The sequence below is a fragment of the Petromyzon marinus genome, chromosome 36 (genome assembly GCF_048934315.1).
Source record: "Petromyzon marinus isolate PM22_M1 ecotype Great Lakes invasive population chromosome 36, UKy_Petmar_22M1.pri1.0, whole genome shotgun sequence".
In the NCBI taxonomy this organism is placed as follows: domain Eukaryota; kingdom Metazoa; phylum Chordata; class Hyperoartia; order Petromyzontiformes; family Petromyzontidae; genus Petromyzon; species Petromyzon marinus.
The window spans coordinates 13470299-13493275 of NC_133702.1; the positions used below are offsets into that span (position 1 = coordinate 13470299).

A 22977-nucleotide genomic window follows, 5' to 3' on the forward strand; every position below is an offset into this window, starting at 1 on the left:
GTATGGAATTGATGTGGTCGAGGAATTGGTCTAGAGCAGGCCGGCCATGTGGCCAGATGACAAAAGTGTCATCCACGTACCTCTTCCATAAGGTCGGGCGTAGAGTGGCAGTCTGGATGGCGTCAGTTTCAAATTTCTCCATGAAAACGTTGGCTACAACCTGAGATAGGGGGGTGCCCATTGGGGTGCCCTCAGTTTGTTTGTAGAAAGTTCCATTCCAGGTGAAGTATGTGTTGGTTAAACAGTGTCTCACCAGGGGGGGGGTACATCAGTATGCAGTCCTTGATGAACCAAGTCTTCAATGGTGTCAGGTACAGGAACTTTGGTGACTTCGCTGGCACTGCCTCTAAATACCGTTCACACAACGGTCAAAGGTATGGTTTATAGTATGTTGTATAATAATACATAGTATAACATCGTAATGTTTAACGTAAATTATAAGGCAATATATAGTATCGTAATTGTGTAGTGAATATACAGCAGTGTGGTATACAGTAGGATTGGTAGAATAATACAGTGTAATATTACAAATCTAATATTTTACAGTCTAAAGTATAGGGTAGTGTATAGTAACGCATTGTATAATTCAAGGGTGGGTTTGTCTATGCCAGTGTATATTACGGTGTATAGTCGTGTAATGTAGAAAGAAGTTTAGTTGGAGACATATCAATATAATGCATAATGTTAGAGCTTACATTGGGCTGTGTATACGATATTATACAATGTAGTTTAGATTGGAAGGTATAACATTGCAATGTATAGTAGTCTAGTTTATAAAATAGTTGTAACGCAACACAGGACAGAGCAGCGCATCGTGGATGTTTCTCTCCCTCCTCCGTTCCAAGCATAGATGGACTCGTCCGTCTGAACAAAGCTCGTCGCTTTCCGTGGTAGTAACGTTGAAAAGAAAAAAAACGCCACACATTTTTTCGCCATGTGGCATTGTAATGTATAACGACGTATTGTTAGTAGCTCAGCTGATTGGAGAGTATATAGAGTTTATTGATAACATTGATGTAGTTTATACTTAGTTTTTTCACATCGGTTTATTGTATGATAGTTGGGTAGTTGCAGTCCTTTAGCATCCATATACTAAATGCCTCTGTTGATATATAAACTTCGACTTTAACATAGCTATTTCCGTGACCAGTCACATGCTAATCCCTCACATTAACATCATGCTAATCTTCCAGTTACAAGCTAATTTCTGACTTTAACACCCTGCTGATCCAACACTTTAACACCGCTATTTCAATGCTAAATTATCCTGTTTGATATGTAAACACCTTTGTCAAGGCGCTTTACTTCTCCCACCTAGCTTAAAAGACGCTGCGAATCTTAGCAGCGTTCATTGAAGCGCTGTCGTCCCGACAGTTCTGTTCCTTCACCTGAAGAAGGCTACTTGAGTTGTGGCCGAAACGTCGTGAGAATTTATTTTATCATGTTTTATTTGTAATATTTTATTTCCATTCTACGTGACTTTACCGAAAGAACCAAGAAGATGAATCCCTGCAGTCACTAAAGCTTTAAATATAAAATTAAATGCGAAGTCATTACTTGTCAATTAAACAAGACCGCGCATCTGAAATCACGCGATGCGGTGACCGTCTTTGTTCGATGAATGGATGAACGAAGTGTGGGTGATGGTTAATGCTCCTAGACGAGATTAGCAAGCTATTGTGATTCATTTGTGGCAAGCACTCTGTAATGAGGGCATGTTGCTGCTGCTGCAGAAGAAGCGTAGGAGATTGAGGAATGATCTCCCCCTGTTCTGCATGGGCATCTTTTTCTCCAGTTTCCTCCGATGTGTCATTGATATTGGCCAAAATTTTACACTTCTGAAAAAGATAACTGCAAATCACTTAATTTGGACCGCACTCAGCAGCAACATCACCCCTCTATTATGGTAACTTGGTAAGACCCTCATGAACACAGAGCCTTGTGACTCAGCCAGGCTTTGTTGCAGGCTAAACCGGCCTAACGATGAGAATAATCACTACCGTCTGTGCAGCTCTCTTCGCTGAGTCACGGTAAACTTTTTTCCCGAGCCTCTGTGGGAGTGCACCGCACATCGCTATCCTCCTTTGTCCCTTGCAGGGCGCCATGACCTCGTGTGGCAGCGCCACCAGAAGATGCAGGTCATGTTTGAGAACGTCCTGCCTCAGGGTTACGCCATCACGCAGAGGTGCAGCCTCGATCAGGTGCGTCCTTGTGTCTGTGTGTCTTTATGTCTGTGTGTTTTTATGTCTGTGTCGGTCTTTGTACGTGTGCTACATATACGTTGTGGGGAGTGGTGGCGCAGTGGTTAACACACTGCGCTTAGAAACGAGCCACCTGAGTTCGATTCCCGCTCAGTCACCAACACCAGTGACGATTATCTGAACCGGTCCTATGTCTCTCCCAGGTCGACTCAGCCTCAAATGAGTACCTGGTGTAGTGTATAAATATCCCAAATTGAAGAGACAAAGGTGGCCGGACGTGGTGCTGGCCACCCACCTCTTCGTGTGCCGTGCTGGCCTTCAGAGGTGGTCGCTAACAGCACGTGCCCCAGCAGTCTGTTAAGACTACACGGGGGATCTTTGATCTTTGTCCTAGTTCGTGTATAAGTGCCCAGAAGATAACAACCAACTTTAATGAAGAAAATATATCGGGAAACTGCCTGGCATCTAATTAGGCCCTTCCTACTGAAATAAATAAATCTATCAAAATAATATCGAGATGTTTACGTTTAAGATTTTACATTAATGTTGGGGTTCTTGTACTAAGCAACTCAATTAATTTAGAAGTCATCATTCCCCTCCCCCGGCTGCCTGTCTCGCTTAATTGTTCAACGCATTGGCCAGATGTCCAAATATTGCCGTCAGTTGACTGAGTGTCGTTTTCTCTGACGATCAAACAAGTGGCGCGTTCCTCTGTGTGGCTTTGAGACTTTGAAAAAAAGGTACCTTAGCACTGCATTGTTCTGGGAGAGTTCCACTCGCAGTTTTTATCTCGTGCAAGGACAGTGCAATTTGGATAACAATTCTGGACAGTGGACAGGAAGTGATGTCATGATTCTTGGAGGTGGTGGTGGCTAGGCTGGTGCTACACGTGGTTGGTGGATCACACACTGAGAAGATGCCGTGAATTTCAGTTCCAGTGGGCGTCAGAAAGGAGCCGCACCCTGGCTTGCCAGGAGCGGGTGGTACAGCAAATGTAGAATCCACCTGTTCCGTCTGTATAGGATATAACGTTGCCCCCCCACACGCGTGCATTTTCTCCGGTTGCTCCGATTTTCTGCCACATGTGAACAATCATTAATTGGCCGAGAGCACATTTATATGCAGAGGACTGCAGAGCTTGGGCAATTGTTGGTAGCACCGTCTCATGGTATGCATTGCTGCTGCCTTCGCATCTATATGTGATTCCTCCTCGTGTCTCTGAATCCCTCCCTATGTCTCTCGTCGAAAGCGAGCAAATAACTGTGCAGTGATCGGGCATTACAAATTACCATTAATATTAATTTTGATTTAAAGCCTTCGTGACTGCAGGGATTCATATTCTTGGTTCTTTCGGTAAAGTCACGTAGAAGGGAAACAATAAAATAATAAAAATATAAAACAACAAAATTATCTGTGGTAGTAGTTACATTAGAGAAACCAAACGGCATTCGTGAACACAAAGCAGACCTAAAACCCGGTAGGACCAATACCTCGGCTGTGGCAGATCACTGTTATAATTCAGTAAGCTCACATGACATTGACTTCTCCAAGACAGAGGTTCTTTGCAAGCCATCTGGCTACCATGAGAGATTCGTTCATGAGGCTATCCACATATACAAACACAGAGACAATTTCAACCGAGAAGATAGATTCTGGCTTAGCAATCATTGGAAGGATTCGATAAACCATTTCGGGTCTTAATTGATTGTTCACGCTTACGGTGGCTTTCAGACCGTATCCATTATTTTCGTCTCCCCCCTCATCTTTTCGGAACATAGATGGACTAGTATAATGACTTATTGTTAGTAGCTCAGCTGATTGGAGAGTATATAGAGTTTATTGATAACATTGATGTAGTTTATACTTAGTTTGTTCACATTGGTTTATTGTATGATAGTTGGGTAGTTGCAGTCCTTTAGCGTCCATATACTAAATGCCTCTGTTGATATATAAACTTCGACTTTAACATAGCTATTTCCGTGACCAGTCACATGCTAATCCCTCACATTAACATCATGCTAATCTCCCAGTTACAAGCTAATTTCTGACTTTAACACCCTGCTGATCCAACACTTTAACACCGCTATTTCAATGCTAAAAGATGCTGTTTGATATGTAAACACCTTTGGCAAGGCGCTTTACTTGTCCCACCTAGCTTAAAAGACGCTGTGAACCTTAGCAGCGTTCATTGAAGTGTTGTCGTCCCGACAGTTCTGTTCCTTCACCTGAAGAAGGCTACTTGTGTTGTGGCCGAAACGTCGTGAGAATTTTATTTTATTATGTTTTATTTGTATTATTTTATTTCCATTCTACGTGACTTTACCAAAAGAACCAAGAAGATGAATCCCTGCAGTCACGAAAGCTTTAAATCGAAAATTAAAGGCGAAGTCATTGCTTGCCAGTTAAACAAGACCGCGCATCTGAAATCACGCGATGCGGTGACTGTCTTTGTTCGATGAATGGATGAAGGAAGTGTGGGTGATGGTTAATGCTCCTAGACGAGATTAGCAAGCTATTGTGATTCATTTGTGGCAAGCACTCTGTAATTTGGGCATGTTGCTGCTGCTGCTGCAGTAGAAGCGTGGGAGATTGAGGAATTCTCTCCCCCTGTTCTGCATGGGCATCTTTTTCTCCAGTTTCCTCCGATGTGTCATTGGTATTGGCCAAAATTTTACACTTCTGAAAAAGATAACTGCAAATCACATAATTTGGACCGCACTCAGCAGCAACATCACCCCTCTACTACAGTAACTTGGTAAGACCCTCATGAACACAGAGCCTTGCGACTCAGCCAGGCTTTGTTGCAGGCTAAACCAGCCTAACGATGAAAATAATCACTACCGTCTGCGCAGCTCTCTTCGCTGAGTCACAGTAAACTTTTTTCCCGAGCCTCTGTGGGAGTGCACCGCACATCGCTATCCTACTTTGTCCCTTGCACGGCGCCATGACCTCGTGTGGTAGCGCCACCAGAAGATGCAGGTCATGTTTGAGAACATCCTGCCTCAGGGTTACGCCATCACGCAGAGGTGCAGCCTCAATCAGGTGCGTCCTTGTGTCTGTGTGTCTTTATGTCTGTGTGTTTTTATGTCTGTGTCGGTCTTTGTACGTGTGCTACATATACGTTGTGGGGAGTGGTGGCGCAGTGGTTAACACACTGCGCTTAGAAACGACGAACCTGAGTTCGATTCCCGCTCAGTCACCAACACCAGTGACGATTATCTGAACCGGTCCTATGTCCCTCCTAGGTCGACTCAGCCTCAAATCAGTACCTGGTGTAGTGTATAAATATCCCAAATTGAAGAGACAAAGGTGGCCGGACGTGGTGCTGGCCACCCACCTCCTCGTGTACCGTGCTGGCCTTCAGAGGTGGTCGCTAACAGCACGTGCCCCAGCAGTCTGTTAAGACTACACGGGGGATCTTTGATCTTTGTCCTAGTTCGTGTATAAGTGCCCAGAAGATAACAACCAACTTCAATGAAGAAAATATATCGGGAAACTGCCTGGCAGCTAATTGGGACCTTCCTACTGAAATAAATAAATCTATCAAAATAATATCGAGATGTTTACGTTAAAGATTTTACATTAATGTTGGGGTTCTTGTACTAAGCAACTCAATTAATTTAGAAGTCATCATTTCCCTCCCCCGGCTGCCTGTCTCGCTTAATTGTTCAACGCATTGGCCAGATGTCCAAATATTGCCGTCAGTTGACTGAGTGTCGTTTTCTGTGACGATCAAACAAGTGGCGCGTTCCTCTAATGTGTGGCTTTGAGACTTTGAAAAAAAGGTACCTTAGCACTGCATTGTTCTGGGAGAGTTCCACTCGCAGTTTTTATCTCGTGCAAGGACAGTGCAATTTGGATAACAATTCTGGAGAGTGGACAGGAAGTGATGTCATGATTCTTGGAGGTGGTGGTGGCTAGGCTGGTGCTACACGTGGTTGGTGGATCACACACTGAGAAGATGCCGTGAATTTCAGTTCCAGTGGGCGTCAGAAAGGAGCCGCACCCTGGCTTGCCAGGAGCGGGTGGTACAGCAAATGTAGAATCCACCTGTTCCGTCTGTATAGGATATAACGTTGCCCCCCCACACGCGTGCATTTTCTCCGGTTGCTCCGGTTTTCTGCCACATGTGAACAATCCTTAATTGGCCGAGAACACATTTATATGCAGAGGACTGCAGAGCTTGGGCAATTGTTGGTAGCACCGTCTCATGGTGTGCATTGCTGCTGCCTTCCCATCTATATGTGATTCCTCCTCGTGTCTCTGAATCCCTCCCTATGTCTCTCGTCGAAAGCGAGCAAATAACTGTGCAGTGATCGGGCATTACAAATTACCATTAATATTAATTTTGATTTAAAGCCTTCGTGACTGCAGGGATTCATATTCTTGGTTCTTTCGGTAAAGTCACATAGAAGGGAAACAATAAACTAATAAAAATATAAAACAACAAAATTATCTGTGGTAGTAGTTACATTAGAGAAACCAAACGACATTCGTGAACACAAAGCAGACCTAAAACATGGTAGGACCAATACCTCGGCCGTGGCAGATCACTGTTATAATTCAGTAGGCTCACCTGACATTGACTTCTCCAAGACAGAGGTTCTTTGCAAGCCATCTGGCTACCATGAGAGATTCGTTCATGAGGCTATCCACGTATACAAACACAGAGACAATTTAAACCGAGAAGATGGATTGTGGCTTAGCAATCATTGGAAGGATTTGATAAACCATTTCGGGTCTTAATTGATTGTTCACGCTTACGGTGGCTTTCAGACCGCATCCATTATTTTCGTCTCCCCCCTCATCTTTTCTGAACATAGATGGACTCGTCCATCTGAACAAACTGTAAAATCGCTCTACGTGGTGCTAACGTTAATAAAACCGCCACTTTTTTCAAATTTTCTTGCTGTGGTTTTCACAGCTGATGATGATTGCTTGTGTTGCAGTCGAAATGTCGTAAGAATTGTATTATTTTATATTTTTATTATTTTATTGTTTCCCTTCTACGTGACTTTACCGAAAGAACCAAGAATATTAATATTTTCATTATGAGACCTCCTTTGCCAGTAACAAGATATAGTAATAGGTTTTACCCTTTTAACTGGCACAAAAACTGAAACCTTTATTCAAGGCATCATGTTTGCAATAACCACAACACAAGCAGTCAAAAGGCAAACAAAAGAGACAACTCAGATAATAATATGCACTGTCCTTGAATTTGATTGGTCCACACCCGAGACGGCTTTTCTTAGAGCCTAGTCTCCACTGGTGTTGGACCAGAAGACGCCAAAAGGCGTACAACTCAAAAACAGTGCACTATCAGAGTATTGAGGGCTCGGGGTGAGCATTTAACACCAGTGGAGACTAGGCTCTAAGAAAAGCTGTCTTGGGTGTGGACCAATCAAATTCAAGGACAGTGCATATTATTATCAGAGTTGTCTCTTTTGTTTGCATTTTGATTGCTTGTGTTGTGGTTATTGCAAACATGATGCCTTGAATAAAGGTGTCAGTTTTTGTGCCAGTTAAAAGGGTAAAACCTATTACTATTACAATATTAATATTATTCATCGGAATAAGTTGTTGTTATTTGGACAATCGCACAAAGTGAACCTTCTGTCCCGTAGATGGGAATGTATAGGAGGAAGACGAGTTTTGGAAGAGCATGATCAGTGACTACCTCAAGCCTCTGGAGGAAGATGACGATCACAGGAAACGCGTGAAGCAGGAACTCTTCGAGATAAGAAACAAGGTACTGGCAACGCGTCATCGCGAGTAGCGGAGATGCTTCGATAACAGAAAAATTGCGTTCCAGCGACAACGCGTTGTGCAAACAGCAGGCGTTAAGCGAGTACTTACCGTACTTGGCATGTGGTAGAAGAAGATTTAAACGGCATTGAATTACCTATGCCTTATTATTCCTTCGAATTAATTGTCAATTGTTCCAAAAATCTGCTAATCCTGTAAAATACATGAACAATAAAACAATAACAACAGAAGTGACCATTTGGCGTCGAGAGTGGACAGTGGGGGAGGAAAATGAACGCACAAAGAGGGGATCCATAAACAGCCCGGGGTCATCCCCCCCGCCACTCGGCCAATGCAATGTAAATCAGGCCTGGTCTGTCTGTCCCAACGTGCAGGGCACTTTCGTCTACTTCATGATCAATGCACTGTGGCTGGTGGCGACCCTGGCACTGCAGTTCGTGGGAGCCGACCTCTACATCCAGATCCCGAGCACGAAGAACGAGGGGACGGTCATCGACGTGCAGCCCCTCGTCTTCATGTTCCTCATCACCTTCTCCAGCATGCTCATTGTCCAGTTCCTGGCCATGCTGTACCACAGGTGAGGAGGAGGGGAGGGGGTCGACCCATGCGTGGCCATAGGGGGTGTGTGGGCATGCCGACTCAGTGACCAACAACAGTAACGATTATCTGAAATGGTCCTGGACCTCCCCCCTTGTGCCGTACCGGCCTTCATAGGTGTCTAAAGTAACATCTGCACCGGTTAGAAACATTCAGGTCACCCTGCCTACAATGCATCCTGGGTTTAACCAGACTGGATTGTGTCAGGAGCTCACAGATTCTTAAAAGATCTAGACACATTCCCATTGGTGAGCTCCTCTCACAAGCGTGGCTGTGTTGGCTGGGTCATGTAGCCCCCATGCCCAGCTACTGCATGGCAAAGCAGCTATTATTTGGCAGGATAGATCAGACTAAAAGGGCACGGCATGGGCTAGGGAAAAAAAGGAATGATATGGTACAAGAGGATATATAGAGATGAGTGGACTTGCCAATAACTGGTACCAGCGGTCTCAAGATCGGCCACTCCTTAGGAGATGCTACTTGGCAGTTGGAGGCAGTCGCCCACCAGCAATAATGGAGGGCAGAGGAGCGATGCTCGCATCCATAAGCAGAGCACCGGGCAGCTAAACACAACAATTTGGCACAGTAGGGGTCACAGCTGGTGCATTGTCAGTCATCTCAGTCAGTCAACCATTGGCTCCTAAGTCTGTCCCGTTAACTCCTGACATTTTGCCACCGTGGCGCCCCGTGCCCCTCCCCCTTCCCCTCCGTGCCCCCCCTCTGCCCCCGTTCAGGTTGTTCACGCTGCTGCACGTGCTCTCCTACGTGGAGTCGTCGTCGGGCCAGCAGTCAAAGAGGGGTGCTGTTGGTCGAGACAACAAAGCATTCGTCAACGATGGAGACGACGATGACGCTCAGCAGCGCCGTCTCAGAGAGATTGTCTTACAGATCCCTGGACCCCCTCCTCACAAGCCGCAAGTGGCCCCCCTCCATGCACGCTGAACGTGGACCCCCTCCTCGCACGCTGCTCGTGGACCCCCCCCTCGCACGCTGCTCGTGGACCCCCTCCTCGCACGCTGCTCGTGGACCCCCTCCTCGCACGCTGCACGTGAATCCCTTCCTCGCATCCTCGCACGCTGCTCGTGGACCCCCTACTCGCATGCCATACGTGGACCCATGCACGTCGTGGTTTATCAATGATGGTGCGGTCAGTAAAGGTGCAGCCCTGCAAGATGCTTCCCTTGTTGGAAGAGGTGGGAGTTACCCACGCTTTACCCCACCACCGCATGCGACCTGCCGATCGACCAACTGTGCTGTATCCATTTACGCAGCTGGGTGGACAGAGGCAGCGAGATTTAAGAAGCTTGCAGCGTCGCTCCAAATGCCAGGCCTAAGGATCGACCTCTAGATCGCAAGTGTGGTGACGTGTTAATTGCAGCAGGGCAGCCTCTCATTACAATGGAATGCAGTCAAAAGGGCTGCTGAACAACAACGGTGGACATCACTTGTGATATCATCGGCTAAAGTAAATGTAGGGGCTTTGAAGCTGCTCCTGGCCACGGACAGAGAAGTCGCTTCTATGTAGCAGTGGTCAGATGAAGGAAACGTCCTGTTGTTGTTTGTATGTTCAATTTATTTTGCACTGCACTTAGCCAACCATGCTATCAGGGATGTAAACATCACCCACACATAGACTGTCCCGTTAACCATAGAAGTTGATCAAATCACATTTTTACGCCTGATTAATTTAGAGGTCGAGCGACCCACATGGGAAATCTTGTTTTTAGAAAGGTTTCTCTACCAAACACAGAAAACGATTCCCCATATCGCTTTAATAGCCTTATGGAGCTGTTAGTGAGCACCTAATAACGGCAGGCACAGCACACAAGGTGGGTGGCCAGCACCAAGTAAAACTGCATTACCGCACCATTTTATCATTTGAGGCTGAGTCGACCTAGGGGAGGCCCAGAACCGGTTTAGATAATCACCACTATTGTTGGTGGCCATGAGTGGGAGTCGAACTAGCGTCCTAAGGCTCAGATACTTGTGCAGGGCTATGAACACGAGTTTTATTTCATGTTCACTGATGGTCAGATATATATGCCAACATATATTTATAGATATTTATAATACTCTTTGGTTCTTTCGGTAAAGTCACGTAGGTATAAAATAAAATAAATCACGACGTTTCTATTGCAACACAAGCAATTATCATCAGGTGGGAAAACCAACAGCAAGAAGTTTTTTCTACTGAAGTGGGAGAGAGATGCCATGGTAAGAGGTTTCTAGGTAAGAAAGGGGGGCGGGGCAAGGGGGGGAAAGAGGGGGTGTGTGGGCTAGGGGGAGGGGATCGTTGCGTGGACGCTAGATTGATATGTATAATGTGGTTTATTTACAGAGATGTAGAGTTACATTGAGACTGTGTGGATAAATTAAACAAGACAGAGAAGAAGCAGTCATCCATCCAGAGCACCACGTTCAGATAGTTTCCCCAAAATATTGTATTGGAGATGTGAATCCATAATTTTAATGCTAAGGCAATGTTTCGCTGCTATTTGCCGCTGAGAAGATGTTATCTTTCGATTTAAAGCTTTCGTGACTGCAATGATTCATCTTCTTTGGTTCTTTCGGTAAAGTCACATAGAATGAGAATAAAATAATAAATTGATAAAATAAAATAACACAATAATATTCTCACTTATGAGAATATTATTGTGTTATTTTATTCTCACTTATGAGAATATTATTGTGTTATTTTATTTTATCAATTTATTATTTTATTCTCATTCTACGTGACTTTACCGAAAGAACCAAAGAAGAAGATGTTATCTCCCTCGATCGGTACACAGGAGGTCATGGGTTCAATGCTGGACCCTGGCGGTGCCTCTGTTATACTTTTGGAGTCGGCGTGTGCTCTCGCTTTGGTGGTCGGAGCTTGGGTTTTTATCCGGGTTCCTTGGTTCAGATGATTAGACTGCTGTTATACATTCTCACGTGTGGTGATATCAGCTACTGCGATCATCAGCTATCATTACGTGTGACAAGCTCGCCTATGAACAAGAGCTAAGAGCACAGTTGAGTTTAACTGGTAAATAAAACTGTGAATTCCCTTGCACCTTCTGAGGACGGTAGTGTCTTGGTCAACAGGTCACTTACCAAACGCTTAACGATCGATCCAAACCTTTTAGGTCCACGCTTCGCTGGGCGCGTATAGTGGTTACGCACACGTTAAGCTCTGTGTCTTTCTGGTGGATGCGTTGTCGGGTTGGTCCCATGGTGTCTGAAACGTGGAACAGCACGAAGGCGTTGGTGGTGAGCGGTAAAACGTGCACTCCTCCCCCATCACCCCCAGATGAATGTAGGTTACACTCCTCTGGTTGACAATAAATCCCAAAGGTTATTTTTAGTTTATAACGTCGCGATTTATAGCTTTTGTTAAACTTGACAAGATTACGTTTTAGTTCATGGCAATGAGAATAGAGTTCATTTGTAGGAGAACATATTTGCACGATGCTATTTAAGTAAATTAACATACAATGTGGTAACACGGCACGTACTGATTATATACACTTTATAGCCTATTGTTTTTTACTTTGCACAAATATAGTTTACTGAACTTTTGCAAGCCGTTATCAGTCATGTATTCTCGACTGCTTGCATAGAGATAGTGGCGCAGCCCTGCAATGAATCACCCCTCCGGGCGATTGAGACAGCCTGCCACCTACAGATTGCGCAACAGCGCCCCACACGACTTCCAGCCGTTAGAACTCGGTCGTTGGTGTAATTTGCATTCTTATCTGGAGTAAACCAACCTCCAAATCTACATATCGCTGGGTTCACAGTTTAGCGCGCTAATCAATACTGCACCACTCACTTTAGCATTGCCACATCCAAATAAATAAATGCGTATGCACCAACCGCTTGAAATAATGCCACATCGCATAGTCGTCGTGTCGACAATTAGAGAGGTAGCCAGGTTGCTCAAAGATCAGCGCTGGACTGGTACCATTGAGAAGCTGGGTTCAACCCCGGCTACTGAAACTAAACTTTTATTTTTATTTTACCAGGTAAAGTCCACTAAGATATACAGCTTTTTTTTAAATAAGCAACCTGGCCACAAATAATAGCTCAACGAAGTGGATCATTAATCACGTGTACATTTGTAGCAGCAGTCAAATACTCTAAGCGCACTTTGATTCCAAATATGGAGAACAATCCCAGCGACCACGAAGAGAAAGAGGCATGCAATCTCCAAACAGGCAAAGCATACAACAGGCATAGCAGGCGAGGTAGTTAACATCTCCTAGTCACCGTGGTACCCTGCCTGTGACTGGCAGGGCTCTCCCGGTATAGTTAGCTGATGGCCTCTGCCCGGTCACCAACGATTCAAAGACGGATTGTAAAAAAACAAATTAATTGGTATTGGTTCCCACGTGACCACTTGATTTGATTTGCTCTGACGGATGGTGGAGATATATCTGAATATTGCCTTTATACTCAAACCATCTAACCCAAATTAAACAGACAGTCCTCGACTTGCGAGCGTCCGACTTACGAACGCCCGCTTCCATGAAATATATTTAAAAAAAGAAAAATATTGATTTAAAATGCGAACTCGTAATTGCAAACTGAACTGCCGGCTTACGAACCGTTCGAATTTCGAACAGGTCTCAGGAACGAACTAGGTTCGTAACCCGAATACTGCCCAAAAATAACTTCTGCTCAATAGGTTTGTGGTCATATATAGTTACTAATTATTGTTAACATGGGGATAGTACATTTGTGTGATGTAGGTGCTGGATGTGGTCATAGCTGGGATCTTATCCTTTTCTATATTTATAGAGCACCTTTGGTCAAGGCACGCTTTCCAACATTTAAAAGCTGTAACAAAAACAAAGTGATTTATATGGCAAGGGCAGTGCAAGGGCTGAGGAATGAGTGTCCCGAACAGAGGACATGTGGCTTCATGCAAGAGATATAGGGAAGGAACGGAACAAAATGGGAAGAGGATGGGCTATTAAAAAGAGGTGAGGCCTTCAGAGAGGAATGGAAGGAGGTTATGGAGGTGGCCTGCTTCATGTTCAAGTATCTCTCTATTTACAAAGTTCGATTTTACGAAATTTCACGTTCATGCAATTGACAAATTACGTGTTCTAATGCTGTACTGTGCTGTGTGATTGTCACGAGGCCCCCATGGTGTCAGCCAGCGCTGGTCTCAAACCCTCGGTACCCACTATATCTGTTTACCTGCTATGAAGTAGGGGCATTGCTCGAAACGTCGACAATTATATATTTGTCCTTTCAATGCATTGTTGTTAACGAGTGTGTTGTAGAGGAGGTTAATTGACCATACTTCACCACGCTGACCAAACCGGGTTGGTGGAGGTAGGTGAACATTATATAAACGTGGAAAGGAAGGAAAGTACGGTACATTATTTGAATTAATACGCACACAGTGGGGAGCACAGGCGTTGCCTCTGCCAGTGCTCTCAGTCAACCCACCGCTCCTGGGTCTGTCCCGTGAACTCCTCCTGCACCCAGCTGGCACAGCAGTCAACCCATAGCACCTGGGCCTGTCCTGGGACTCCTACCAGTAGCAAGCCTCCCACACTGCAAGTCGACTCAAAGTGCACTTAGCCTGTGACAAGCGCCGTGGTGACGTCACCACCACTTAATGGCGGATGGCGGCTGTTGTTAATGCACGGTGGAACAGAGTTCAGCTTCCAATGAGTAGGATGGTACGGTGTATGTGTGTATAAAGCAGCAGCACTGGAGAGACAAAGGTGGCCGGGTGTGGTGCTGGCCAACCACTCCCTCGCGTGCCGTACCGGGTTTCATCGGTACTTCTTGCTAACAGCACTTGTCCCAACAGCCTGATAGAGGCTATACATGAATCTTTGTCTTTGCAGTGGTTTGTGCACTGCGCCACGGTCTCTGTGACCTTTATTGCACTGAGGTCCAGGTCGTTATAGGTCCAGCCTTGACGAACGCCTTTCAACGTATTGCATGCTTCTCCAAATTATAAGACGAATCCCAAAACATACATATTTGGCCTCACACAAGACAAAGATCGCCCGTATAGCCTGAACAGACTGTTGGGGAAAGTGCTGTAAGCGAGCACCAATGAAGGCTGACACAGCACACGAGGGTTGGGTGGCCAGAACCACGCCCGGACGCCTTCATCTCCCCAGTGGCCATGTTAACACATTACACCGTACCGGGTAATAATGTGAGGCTGAGTCGAAGTTAGGGGAGGCCGTGAGCAGGAATCGAACTCGGGTCACCAAGTTCGTAGCGCCGAGCGCTGCTCTTCACAATAACAAAAAGTCGCCATTCGCCACTAAGTGGTGGTGACGTTACCATGACACTTGTGCCAGGCGATGTGCACTTTGAGGCCACGTGAATTGTCGAAGACCCTCTAACAGTAGGTCACAGGACAGACCCAGGTGTCATGGGTTGACTGAGATTACTGGCAGATGCACCACCTGTGCCCCCTATTGTGCCAACTTCCTGTATTTTTTTCGACCCGGTTATCCGCTCATTGTTGTGAGCGTCGCTCCTCTGCCCTCCGCTGTTGTTGGAGGACGATTGCCTCAAACTTCCCAATAGCGTCTTCTAGGTGCACGTAGCCTGGCACTGCACAGTAGCATCCTTAACGAGCCTCCTCGCTCACTCTACACGAAGCTGCGGGTCGTGCTCTTACATGTGGACGTCTCCTAGATTATAACTTTTGCTTTAAAATGCACAAGCCAAATGTGCGTCTCAGAATCGGCAGACCGCGGTAGAATGGAGAAGGATGTTGGAGTGGTGGTGCCGCGACTGGCACATTAAAATAACCCGCGGAGCCGAGTTAGATAGCAAGACACGGCTAACATCTGCAGTGGCGAAGTGATGACACCTTGGATGAAGGTGAATCATTCCAAAAGCACGATTAACGATGATCCATACCTCGAGATTCCTGGCTGGCTGCTGGCTGGGCGCCTCTCCACTCCAACCACAATTACTCCGCTGTTAGTGGCTGCTGTAGGCCGTTGCTACAGAAACTAGCTGGATAACATAACTGGCTATGCGTGATTATTTGTCGAACAAATGAAATTAAACGGCTTAAACGGAAGTCCGGCAGACGTCTAATAATAGTAATAATTATAATCATTAATTGGCATAGATAGCGACACCGAAAAGGTGGAAATAACGAATAGAGAAGACTGACCACGGCTCATTTAAAATCGCTCTAACTTTTAAATGTGCTCCTATCAACGTAATTATTTTGCCAAGTTGCTTATTTCCTAGATGTGTGTGTATGTATATATAACCTCAGGCTTTGCGTTTTATTATCAGAATCAGAATCTTTAGTTATCCTGGAGAAATATGATAAGCTATGAAGATATTTTCCAGAGATGTCCAGTAGGGATGGGTCAGAAACTTAAACGAGAGGAGTAAGCAAATCACTCAAGATAAATGTATCAATAAATGAAAAACTAAAAAAAGCTATTTAATTTACCAGGTAAGGCCCACTGACTTATTAGCTATTTTCAGAATAGACTTGGCCACAAATGATAGCTCCACAAAGTGGCTTATTGTGTGGACATTGTATTGCAGGCAAACACTACACGCACCTTGTTGATTCTGAATGAGGAGGGAAAAACCAGAGGACCCGAAAAAAAATGCACGCGACCACGGGGCGAGAGAGTGAGACATAAACTCAAAATATACTGAAGGTCACGGGACAGACCCAGGGGCCATGGGCTGACTGAATTAGATGACTGGCAGATGTACCACCTGTGCCCCCTACTGTTAACTTGCCGCATTACATCTGCCCTGCGCTCCGCTCGATGGAGTCGGGATCTAACCCACGAACCTCGTGCAGATTACTGTTCGTGCTCCGAGCGCAGGAGGACTAAGAGACGAGTCTGAACACGGACAGCTGTCGTTTGCTTGCGTGGCTGAGCTTCGTGACCTGCGAGACGAATCCACAGCCTGCCGCGTGTGCGGTGATTCACAGGCGATTCGTCATCCCACTTGCCAGGCCGTCAGCGCTCCGCAGGGCTGAGGGATTCGCGGGGAGAACGGGATGATGGGGAAATATGGAACCGATTAATTTGTTTTTGTTGCTTTCTTATTTATCCATACGAGTCGCACTGAACCGTGGGGCATTTTTAGCTGCGAAGCAACTGTGTACCACATAGTACAGGTTTTTTTGGATGATTTCGCGTAAATATAAATGTGTCGTTAACCCACCACCACCCGACACAGCTAATCAGCAAGGTTTGTCACCTAAACAAAACGTGCCAATTACTATGGGCAGCCGCCCCGCTAAGACGGTCACAGTAGGACGATTGGGATCGGTTAGAGCAGTGTTCTTCATTTCAAGGCCCACGGGCCAATGGCGGCCCCAGGTGGCCTTCAGTGTGACCCCTGACAGCACATGGATATGAAAACACCCCTTGCAGGTGAGGCGGCTCTCAGACTGATGTCATATCGGCTGAAGTAGCCTCCCTCTGAAAAAGAGTGAAGAACACTGTTTTTGGATCAGGAGGAGGTGGTGGCAGAACCTTCGAGAAACCTTTGAGAAGGGACATGGACCACGGGGGCCCTGGGTGACTGTGCAACTCGCCCTCTCACCTATACTCACCGTTGTCCTTCACCAACGTGGTTAGGAATGGTCAAAGTCCAACACGCTCCCCACATACCCCCAACCGCGATTGCGGAATTAAACAACGATGAGGCAATTACGGATTGACCCTTGCTGTGGCTGAACGCTATCGCGGGATAAATGTCAAGGCAGGTGCGCGGACTTCATCCCAATCGATACACTTTGTGAGCTTTGCAGTTGCAGGGATAATCAAATCACGTTCCTCTAATCACCTCGATAAGGCTTCTCACCGAGCCAGGTTGTTTATAAGTCAACATCCCCTTATCCATTCACGTTCACGTGAGACGAATTGAGTTCACATTCTACTGGGGGTATGTGCGTGCACATGTCTGTATGCATTTGGAGCCGCGGAACAGTGAACACGAGTTCGATTTCCGCTCACCTCCAATATCGGGTGACGAATATCTGAACCCGTACTGGGCCTCCCCTATGTCGACTCGGCCTAAAACGAGTATCGGGTGCGGTGTGTAAAACATCAGCACTGGTGAGACAAAGGCGGCCGGAAGTGGTGTTGCTCGTGCCAGCCTTTACCCATACAACCTTCAACAGTCTGTTGAAGCTTGTATGGGAGAACGTTGTCTTGTGTGTGTCTCTCTCTCTGTCTCCCGCCATATTGTGTGTCTCTCGCGTTATGCTCTCACAATCTGCCTTTAACTTCTCATCAATTCACTGCCGTTCACCAATTTCTGCACGAGTGCCTGTCACATCAAAATCAGAATATTTATGTATATTGCAGGAGGAATCCGATGAGCTATGAAGCTCTTTTTCACAGATATCCATTAGGGGTAGGTCAAAGCGTTACATCAACAAACAATACAAAACACGATAGGAGTGCAAAGTATAGGAAAGGTAAACAAATCACTACAAAAAAATTGAAAGGAAAATAAACAATATTTAATTTACCAGGTAAAGCCCATTGAAGTATTAGCTTCTTTTTTCAGAAGCAACCTGGCCACAAATGATAGCTTCACGAAGTTGGCTTATCATGTGGAAATGAAAAGCAGCCAAATTTATAGCAGCCAAATTATCTTAATAATCTAAACGCATGTTTAAATATCCCTCCCCATGCGCTTCTGCCACCGTCTGAAACGTTTTTCCTTCCGATATTATGAAGCCACTGAAGCTATGCACTTTTAAATCATAAATTAGATTAAAAGCGAATTTCTTTAGAACTGCTTTTTTTCCTTTGCCAGTACCAAAATATGAGAATAGGTTTTCCCCTTTATCTGGCAACAAAACAAGTGTTAAGATTTTGATTTAAAGCTTTCGTGACTGCAGGGATTAATATTCTTGGTTCTTTCGGTAAAGTCACGTAGAAGGGAAACAATAAAATAATAAAAATATAAAACAATCATCATGATGATAATTGCTTGTGTTACAGTCTAAACGTCTTGAGAATTTTATTGTTTTATATTTTTATTATTTAATTGTTTCCCTTCTACGTGACTTTACCGAAAGAACCAAGAATATGAATCCCTGCAGTCACGAAAGCTTCAAATCAAAAAGAATATAGGTGTTAAGATGTTAAAACACCAAAGTGAAACCTTTATCAAGGAATCTTGTCTGCATTAACACTGTTTGAGACTAGGCTCCAAAGAAAGCTGTCTCTGGTGTGGACCAACCAGTTTCAAAGACAATGCATATAATATATTCTTGGTTCTTTCGGTAGTTTGTTGTCCTTCCCCCGCACCTCCGATTAGCACGGTTGGCTACGTACGGTGCCAAAGAAGATCAACAAACACCTAATTATGTTGTATATTTCCCAATATTTTTAAGTCTTGCTGTTAAAATCTATCTTTTTAAAGGGCTGCCCTTCTCAGCATCGCCTATGATCGTTGTATTTCACCCGCTCTGAATAAAGATGCCATCTGTGAATGTTTCACCTGAGCCGAGTCACAATTCCCACTCTGTGTTTATTATGTTTCACAGAGATGGCCTTGAGGCAGGGAAACACCATTTCCTTTTACATTGCTAGACACTTCACCCCAAATGAGTCCCAGCGGCGATGCTGCTATCGGGCGCACAGTCACAGAGTGGGAACTCCTCAGCAGGCGATGAGTCACGGGGAGCATCTTGATGAGCACGACCCTTGCTCTGCAGAGGGACGGTCTTCTTGCTGAAATAGCCTCACGCAGTGGGTTCGTGATGTTGATGTATACCGGTCTGCCCTGCAATAAACATTACCACGATGACTGTGTCCGTATGTAACATCGTACATACGAGAGAGAACAGGGTGGTGGCGGCTTCGCACGTCCCCGGTAATCCAGTACTATAGAGGCAGCAGGGAGGGTTGGTGGATCACCCACAGATGATGTCGTGAAACTCCCTTCCCGTGGGCTTCGAGGAAGTGCCTTACCCTGGCTCGTCAGGAGAGGGCGATACATCAAGTGGACTAATCGCCATCTGTTTCAATCTGAACCGGGATTGAACGTTGCCTCGTGCAACGCGTGGGTTTTCACCAGGTTCTTGGGTTTGCTCCCACTTGCGTATAATAATAAACACAGCTGATAATTTATTGGCTATGAACTACTTAAAATAAAAAAAACTCAATGTAGCATCAGCAAGCCCCTTCTTAAATGAGTCTTTCCACTCAATGTGGCTTTCCTGGATGAAAATATTGGCTATCACTGGTGATAAGGGGGATCCCACGGGGGTACCCTCATTTTGTTTGTAGAAGGGGCCATTCCTAAGTAAAGTAGGTATTGTTGAGGCAGTGCCTAACCAGTGCAGGTGTGTCGGGGTCTAGTCCATGTTGGACCAAATTTTCAATTATTTCAATATATTTTCATGGAGAAATTTGAATCAGACGCTATCCAGACTTCCACCCTCAGACCTTCCCTGTGGAAGAGATATGTGGATGACACTTTCGTCATTTGGCCACATGGCCTCCCAGCTCTGAACCTTTTCCTACACCACATCAATTCCAGACATCCCGCCATCAAATTCACCATGGAAGTGGAGAAAGATGGCAAGCTACCATTCTTAGATGTTCTGTTTGAGAGGAGACCTGATGGCTCATTGGGGCATTCTGTCTACAGGAAACCCACCCACACAGATTCCTACTTGAAACCTGATTCCCACCACCACCCAGCCCAAAATAATTCTCTCATCAAAACTTTATACCATAGGGCTCATTGCATTTCGGACCAACACCACCTGACCAGTGAATTAAAACATGTACACCTGGCCCTCAAAAGGAATGGTTACTCTGACCGTACCATCCGCCAAGCTGTCTCTCCCTCCATACAGAAACAACCACTTGATACTCCGGTCAAAACCATCACACTTCCATATATAGCAGGCGTTACTAAAAAGATTTCCAAAATTCTAAACAAACACAAGATCCAGGTCCGGTTCAATACAGTACACAAAATTCGTGATCTGATACCATCCGTGAAGGATGTCATTCCTGATTTACAGTACCCCGGGGTTTACAAATTGAGTTGTACCTGCGATGATTGCTACATCGGTGAGACAAAGCGACATGTCTCTGACCGAATTCGCGAGCACAAATCAGATTTGAAACACGGCAAAACGAATTCTTCTGCCGTGGCAGAACACTGTTACAACGCTGTGGGGGATCACGATATAATTTTCTCCGATACCAAGGTTCTTTGCAAACCCACGGGCTTTTATCAGAGATTTGTTCATGAAGCAATTCAGATCTACAAACACAGACACAATTTCAACCGAGAGGATGGTTTCAAATTAAGTAACCATTGGAAAGATGTTCTAAATCGAACTAAACATTAAACTAATTTCAATGGTACAGTATATTTTTCAAGTAGTGGTACCCCAAACTTTCGCAGCTCTTATACATTCCCCCTTTTCACACCATCAATAGGTAAACTCCCCCCCCCCCCACGCCAAACTGCGAGTCCACCGGCACGTAACCACCTCTTTCCTAAAATCCGCCAATCAAATGCTAATTTTTATGCTAATTTCTTTGTCAGAACACCTTGTTTGCTCGCACACAGGTCCGATGTCTGAGCGTGGTTGTGTTTCGCTAAATTCTCCTGTTTGATGAGTACTAGGTGCCTCGGTGAATGTATATGCTCTAACTTTAACATAGCTATTTCTGTGACCAGTTACAAGCTAATCACTCAGCCATTTCAATGCTAAATTCGATGCTAATTCCTTTGTCAAGGGGTACCTCTGCGGATGTGTATACTTTAACTTAGCTATTTCAATGAGCCATTTCAATACTAAACTATATGCTAATTCCTTTGTGAAGGCACTTGGCCTTTTTCTTCTCACACAGCTTAAAGGTCGTGATCTAAGCGTGGCTTCTTCCACTCCAACGCTAATTCCTTTGTCAAGGGGTACCTCTGCGGATGTGTATACTTTAACTTAGCTATTTCAATGAGCCATTTCAATGCTAAATTATACGCTAATTCCTTTGTCAAGGAGCGTGGTCTTTGCTTCTCACACAGCTTAAAGGTCGTGATCTAAGCGTGGCTTCTTCCACTCTAGCGCTGTCCTCCAGACAGTCTCGTCCCTTCATCTGATGAAGGCCGCTTGTGTTGTGGCCGAAACGTCGTGATTTTTTGTCATTTTATTTTCACCTACGTGACTTTACCGAATAGAACCAAAGAGTATGGATCCTAGCAGTCACGAAAGCTTTAAATCTAGAATTTACATTGTAACTTTTCGTGCAGCTACCAAACACACCGATTGCATGCCAGGCTAGGTGTTCCCTCGACTTAAACATCTTACAATCAAGTCTCACATCGCCTTGATCCAAGAAGACATCTAAAGTGGGCCCTGGTCATTCATAAAACCCATATTGGCAAATCTGCGTTGCACTTAGCTAATTCATTAACCCAAGAAACATAAGACACCCATCAAATTTCCATTTAACTCTTCCTCAAACAAAAATATGAATAGGTGACCAAGCCTTTGACGTTGCAGACTCTAACTGTTGTACATTTTACTAATTTTGCATAGTACGGAGCCAAACGTTATAATCGGAGTTGCTGGACACAAAATAAATTGCAGATGTGATTTGTATCCTTGATCCTTGCCCCTCATGCATCGATAGTTCAATGTTCATGTGCAGTGAGTTGTTGTTTTGGTGAAGTCTGGGACTATTGTTTTTTGTTTTGCTGCCTTGCCCCAAGATTGCATTCAGTGTTGCAAATTTGGACTTCATAATTTGTTTGGTTATGTATTTATGTTTTGTGACTTTCTTACCTTTTCTATATTTTGCACAATTTTCCTTAAGACCAAAACAGGTGAATTTATACACAATGCTTGCTGCCGCCTGATGATGCTAGTTCTGAGCGTTGCTCCTCCAACCTCTGTTGTTGTTGGAGGGTGACGGCCTCCAACTGCTCAATAGACTCACAGTGCACCTACCCTGGCACTGCCCAGTAGCGTCCTTCACGAGCCTGCTCCTCTGCCTCCTCTACAGAGGCCGACCTATGCTGTGTAGCAAACAAAGACAAAGATCCCCGCTGAAGCCTTAACAGCACCATTCCCAGCCGCCTTTGTCTCCTCAGTGGCGAAGCTTACTACAAACCGCACTAGGTACTCATTTAAGGCTAAGTCGACCAAGGGGAGGCCCCGGACCGGTTCAGATAACCATCACAGGTGTTGACCGTGAACGGGAATCGAACCTAGATTGCCGGGTTTGTATCACAGCACGTTAACCATAGCACTACCGCTACCTGAAATGTGTAGCACCGTAGGCTGTAATGTATGAATTGTTTTTCCTGACGCAAACATGAGGATATAATCTGTTAGCGGAGATTAGAGTATATAGTCTTCCATATTCAACGCGCCCCTGTGTTACAACGTGCCCAATAATCTAACGGA

General features: G+C 45.1%; 1 protein-coding gene across 2 annotated transcripts; it reads left to right on the top strand.

Moving 5' to 3' along the window:
* The first annotated feature begins 430 nt into the window (after positions 1 to 430).
* On the top strand, positions 431 to 9258 carry LOC142930100 (chitin synthase-like). Of its 2 annotated transcripts, none has more exons than XM_076072140.1 (3): positions 431 to 2201; positions 7843 to 7953; positions 8345 to 9258. In XM_076072140.1, the coding sequence occupies exons 1-3, from the start codon at positions 2133 to 2135 to the stop codon at positions 8549 to 8551; spliced, it is 387 nt and encodes a 128-aa protein (XP_075928255.1). In that variant the 5' UTR covers positions 431 to 2132; the 3' UTR covers positions 8552 to 9258. The 2 variants fall into 2 exon arrangements, with proteins under 2 accessions (XP_075928255.1, XP_075928254.1); XM_076072139.1 differs by lacking the exon at positions 431 to 2201 and adding an exon at positions 5140 to 5243.
* Positions 9259 to 22977: the final 13719 nt, after the last annotated feature.